Raw genomic sequence first — 5,926 nt, 5'->3', positions numbered from 1 at the left:
GAAGTCAACAAAGTCGCAAGTCAAAAATACTATAAATGTATACATATTTTCCACATCAATCCAATCGAAAATGTAGTCAAAAACTAAAACATTAAGAAGCAAAAGAATAGTAAGTTAAAGTGCTAAAATCCAAACTATGCTAATCAGAAGCTCATTTCATAACTGGGATGAAAATTACTTGAAAAATTTAAAATTTAAAACAATCATCACAAATATTTGATAAGTAGTATTCATATTAATGGCATAAGGTCATTGAACAGTGTAGTCAAGTTTAAGATATTATATACAGATATGCATCTTACGTATTGGAAGAGTCCTCAAGCATCTTATTATTTGAGTCTACTTCCTTGATCAATGTGATACAAATTATGTAGTCTGGGATATTTAGATGGTTGAAGTAGAAACTAATCTGTTTTTTTATTAAAATAACAAATATTTCTTTATACTCTTGCCATCATTTCTTTTGAGTCGCCTCAAATGCTTAACAATTTTCAGCAAAATCAGTGAGCTAGCACTGTTTAATTTGGAATGACAACCTTTAAGGTGATACTGAGAGTGTGCTCTACAACTTAAAGCTCACAAATTAACCCATGTACTAGGTTTGTGGTTGATCATACAGCCATATCTTGTCCCTTTTCATCTCAAAATTGAAATTAGATTAGACATAAACTGCATCTAAGAACATAAATCTTGCACTATTACTTCTAATCCATAAACAATTTAATCAATAATCTTAAAATATTACTCTTAAACTCTCCTTAATCTTGATGTCATTGTCCCTGTTATCTACTTTCTTGAGGTTCTTTACACTACATAATATGATAAAATATTGTACATAGAATAATTAAGTTTGCTCACCAAGAAAATCTCCTCTCTAATCAAATAGCCTATATTTTCCCTTAATATCTTTTCTGTAATGAAAGCTTGAACTTTCATATTTTCTGTCTACAATACACTTTATGTCTTTGTAATTTCGCAGTCTGAATTTTCATGAGGTTACAGTGTTATGTCGTGTACAGGAAATTTAATAGACATTTCAAAATGGGAATGAGTTCTCCATTACAATTTGCATGTAAATTATGATGTATAAAAAAGGTTGTAGAGTCTGAAATCCATCCTGATTTTAATCTTTGAATAGTTCCTAGTACTATATTAGATCCTCACTGACAGAAAGAAATATGTTTATTATGTTGATAATGTAGATATTGTTGTATAGTTATGATAGTAAAATAAGGAGGTCTGACAATTATTAAATAGTTCGAATTACTTACGGGCTTTAAGGGACAGACTCACAATCTGTTTGATCAAAAGTACCTTCGTTTCAAATACATGCATTTTTAAGGTTTTTTTTAAAGGCATGACTCGTTTCTTAGACTCTGCTATATATAGAAAAGATGTATATATAGGAAGTGAAATTTAAAGTTTCAAGTATATTTTATTAACAAGACTATTAATATATATTTAAGACTCAAATTAATTCCCAGAAATGGCGAACCACAGACTTTAAACATAACCCAGTGAAAAACTTAGTAAATGTGGCTATACTGTACAAAATTGAAGGCAAATGAATTTTATAAGAACAAGTGCTCCATTTTGGGGGGTTGATTTGGGTCATGAATATATGTAAATAGTCTTTAGAAGTACTATTATCACAGAGTGTCTTAAAAGATAGCTTGCAAGGCAAGGTGATATATGTCCACTGGCAGCTTTGATTTTGAATAAAAATATTTAGCAGTACAATAACAATGACCAGTATGAAATATTCAATCTTCAGTCATACACTTCCTTTGAACTTTTTGAGGACATACTGAATAAAAGTTTCGTCAATATCTGAAAGAAAATGGGCCTTCTAAAGTGCTTACAGATTAAAACTTGAACGCTTTTTAAAAATAAGGGCAATAACTCATTCTTAATATATTCAATTTTTCTGATTTTCAATAGAGTTCGTCCTTGGGTGATTAAAAACGATCACACCAATTTTTGTCGAATTCAGTCAAGAATTGTGTCTTCTTGAGTGTTTTTACGAGCAATTGTGGACAGACGTACAGACTTACATGGGTGACGGCAATATATGTCCCCCATTTCATGTAGGCGTATAAAAAGTGCTGAGTTGTCATTAAAGCATTCAAACGCCAACAACTCTGGACACTCATTATTTGAAGGCTCAAATTTTGATGGTGAGTTGTTAACACTATTAATGATTGACCAAGCTAAAAAATCCTGTTTCTGAGACTAAAGTATGATTGGTCAAATATAATGATGTGCAAACTACTTTGTGATGTACAAAACAGGTCATTTTAATAAGTTCACTGGCCCTGGATCATTGCACAGCTTTGTTTTATGAAGCTATTCACATGTCTACTTTACAACTAGTAACTTCTTGTGTTGAAACCCTTCATCAAATAGACTCGAGAGAGCACTGACCGCCAGAACAGAAACAGAAAAGTAGGACATAAAACTGAATTTCATTTCTCTTCTGTTCTATTAAATTTGACCCTAAGGTATAATTTGAAAATATTTTCGAGCAATTTTACTCTCCCGTCTATTTTTCACCGACCACTAAATAGCCAGTGGCTTTTTGAAAACGATAGATCTTCAAAGTTTGAAGTTCTCCCAGTAGAAGCTTCGAGCTAAAATGAAGTAGTAGCTGCGTGCGCATCTCATGTCATAAGATGTCAATTGTTGAATGATAAAGTTGTTCTCTGTAGAGAGTGTTTTTCTGTGAATTTTAACAGATATGCTATTAATTCTTTGGGCTTGAAATATAAGTTAATTTAGTTTTGATAAGTTAGTGTGATTGTTTATTTCAATTTAATACACCACAATAATTACTGAATACTGTGTATTTCTAAGGAAATAAAACCATTCACACTTTACAACAAAGCAATTACTAATTAAATCCCTTTTAAGTCATATTCTATAAATAACTGGGTAATAATGGAAACCAACAAAAATAGGAAAAGGAATCTTTAGTGGTGATGGGAAAATGAGTCAGCAGGCTCAAAAGTCTCTTGTCAACTCTCAGAAGCACTGGCTCAAACTTTAAAATATGCCAACACAATCTATCTTAATGGACATGATTCAAACGAGTGAAACTATTTGGGAATTGACAGTTCTACATTAGTCAGATATCTAGATATGTGTGATTATCTAGTTTACTGATTCTAAAGAATAATAAGTATTGCCAGTTGTCCTAAGGAATGCAACAATTAGTACAACTAAAAGCATACTGAGCTTCATTACATTAAAGCTGTAAATGTTCAAGGGCAATGTGAAATGTAAAAATAAAAACTCATCTACCATGACTCAACAATCCCAATAACCATTGGTATATCAAAATACTGAATACTATTCTCAATATTACTTTTTATTTTTGCAAAAAAAAAAGTACCAATATGAGATAATATATAAAAAAAAAAACTAAATAACTAAAATAAGGTATTAGGGTGTGAGAGCCGATAATTGAAATTATCTTATTTATGTCTATTTAAACCACATTTTCAATTTCTGAAGTTTTAAAGCCCTCTTCTGAGGTGCAGCAAAAAGGGCCAAGTTTTATGACCATACTCCAGCCAACAACTAAAAAACAAGCTGTCAGAAGCTGGAATAGATGCTGATTTTTCGACTAAAAATTCACTTACTTTTAACAAATAGATCAACATGCAGGAGGCTTTATGAAATGTGGGACAAAATTAGGTTCAAATATACAGTGTGGACAGAATTTTTTTTATCTGATTCTGTAAAGAACCATTTTTGCATACCTATCATTTTATACACTATCTGAGTACGTCTGGAATCCATATTTGCTTATTCTTATAAAAAGAGTTTTCATCTTAAGGGGTTGTGGTTTAAGTAATTATTTGGATAAGTCATGGTAATGACATTCCAATGGTTTTTTCAGGTCTCTTGTTGTATCAATATTCGCAGCTTTACCAAATAAGATAAAAAACGAACCAGCAATATATAACAGCAATGTTCTGGTCTAAAAATATCCCAATCCAAACAAAACAAATAAACAAGTGATGATTAAAATGAAGCATGTATGTAAAATGAGTTTGTGTACATTCTTAACACTAAATCTACTTGGTTAAAGTCCTGGCATTATATAGGCTATATTGTCTAATGTCTTAGCATGAGTATTACGGTCACAACCATTCAATTCATACAGTTGCTGGGTTAAGCACATAAGAGGTCCACAAGCACAAATTAATGAGTCCAAAAGCACTGAGAGTCCACCTTGAACAGCCATATGACCCTGGAAAATGAGTCAAAAATAAGAATTAATTATCTAAAAAGAGTCACATAAGGTATATGTTAATTTTTTTTAACAAACAAGCAAATAAGCAGAAATACAGAAAAATATAAGATACAATTGCCAACTAATGATATATAGAGTAAGAAATAACACAAGAACCAAATAATCATATACAAGGGACACAATCTTATTCACAGAACCAAAACACACATTTAAATAGTACTAATATAGTTACAAGTCATCAAAGCTGAAAGAAACAAAAGGGAAACATGAACACATATAAAAGAGCCATTACAAGAGTCAAGAACTGACATAAAAGAGTCATTAGACACACGAGTTGTTATAAGTGGTCACAAGAGATGAGATAAAGAGTCACAAATACACAAAGACTAAAAGAATGAGTCTTACAAAAGAACAAACAGATACCAAAAGGAAAAGACCTACATTCCTCATATAGATACATAAACAAAAAAGTAAGCCTCACACACAATATAAAGTATCAAGATACTATTTCTAATAAATTTAACACAGTAATTAGTAGTTGGACAAAGTTTAGATCACATTCTATTTACTTCTTACTAAATTATTTTGTTTGTTTTTTTTTTTTGAACATGTCCTTAGGTATACATTATTCTATTTTTAGATTAACCTAACAAATATACAAACCTAAATATTTCATAAAAATTAGGGGGAAATGAACCTACTTTAGTTTCCTGTAATCTCATACCAATATTACATAAGGATTCTCCCATTAATTTTAAATGTGCTGCCACATCTACAGGATCAGTTCCTAAACCCTGAAAACATACCAAATTCAACCTTATTAGAAGCCTTCCACTTTTGTGTACAATTCCCTTATATAAATCATTTTCTATTAAGATTTCATTATAAAAAATGATAAATAGAAAAATAGAATTATGAATTTCACTTTGAATTTCTAGCAATGAAAATGACTTGGCAGATAGAGTTCAGTAGTGTACAAATCAGTCAGTTTTCAGCATTTTATGTGACTCCATGACAGAATTATGAATTATTATCATTGAATTAGCTCAAATAACTCAGGTGTTAGAATATCACAAAATTTTACCCTTTGGAAGGCAACTGCTATTGTATCATCTACTGCTTGTTTTCTATTTCTGTCTACTGATAGAGAATTGGGTGATTTTAGAGCTGTAGACGTGTGGACAATGGGAGTTGTTACTATACTTAGAGCTTGTTGTTGAACTAATTGTGCTGGTTGTGTGGATGTTGACGGCTTCATTTTTCCTGTACTAATCAAAGTTGAACCTTTACCAGCTAACTTTTTAGCCTTCCTCTTCCATGCCTTATTCAAAATGCAAAAAAATTATATCAGTTAATGTTATCAAAAAACTGCAATTTCTTCTTCCAAAATTTGCAATTGATGTTATCACTTTCAGAGCTTTCTAGGGTTCCAGTGCACCAATAGAAACACCTATATACAGTTCTTAAAACACCTATACACCTTCTAGTGCCTTTTTAACATGAAAGAATGTCTAAGATTATTCATACAAGACAATTAGTGGAATATCTTACCATTTTTTCTTTTTTAGATAAACCTTGCCATATAACACCTAGTCTTCGACTCATTTGAGAAAAATCTAAAAATAGTTTAAAAATAATCATCATTTTAAGGTGCCCTCACACCAAAGC

General features: G+C 31.1%; 1 protein-coding gene across 1 annotated transcript; it reads right to left on the bottom strand.

Annotated features, from left to right (window-relative positions):
- Positions 1-4,087: 4,087 nt before the first annotated feature.
- On the bottom strand, positions 4,088-5,043 carry LOTGIDRAFT_103161 (hypothetical protein; the record flags this gene model as incomplete). The annotated part of the gene is made up of 2 exons (XM_009045531.1): positions 4,088-4,255; positions 4,960-5,043. Coding segments are annotated over 2 exons (252 nt in total), but the record flags the coding sequence as incomplete, so codon positions are not given.
- Between the last annotated feature and the right edge of the window lie 883 nt (positions 5,044-5,926).

The sequence above is a fragment of the Lottia gigantea genome (assembly GCF_000327385.1).
Source record: "Lottia gigantea unplaced genomic scaffold LOTGIsca_1, whole genome shotgun sequence".
NCBI classification, from domain to species: Eukaryota; Metazoa; Mollusca; class Gastropoda; family Lottiidae; genus Lottia; species Lottia gigantea.
The sequence above is the reverse complement of the archived record's forward strand: the minus strand, read 5'-3'. Positions and strand labels throughout refer to the sequence as shown.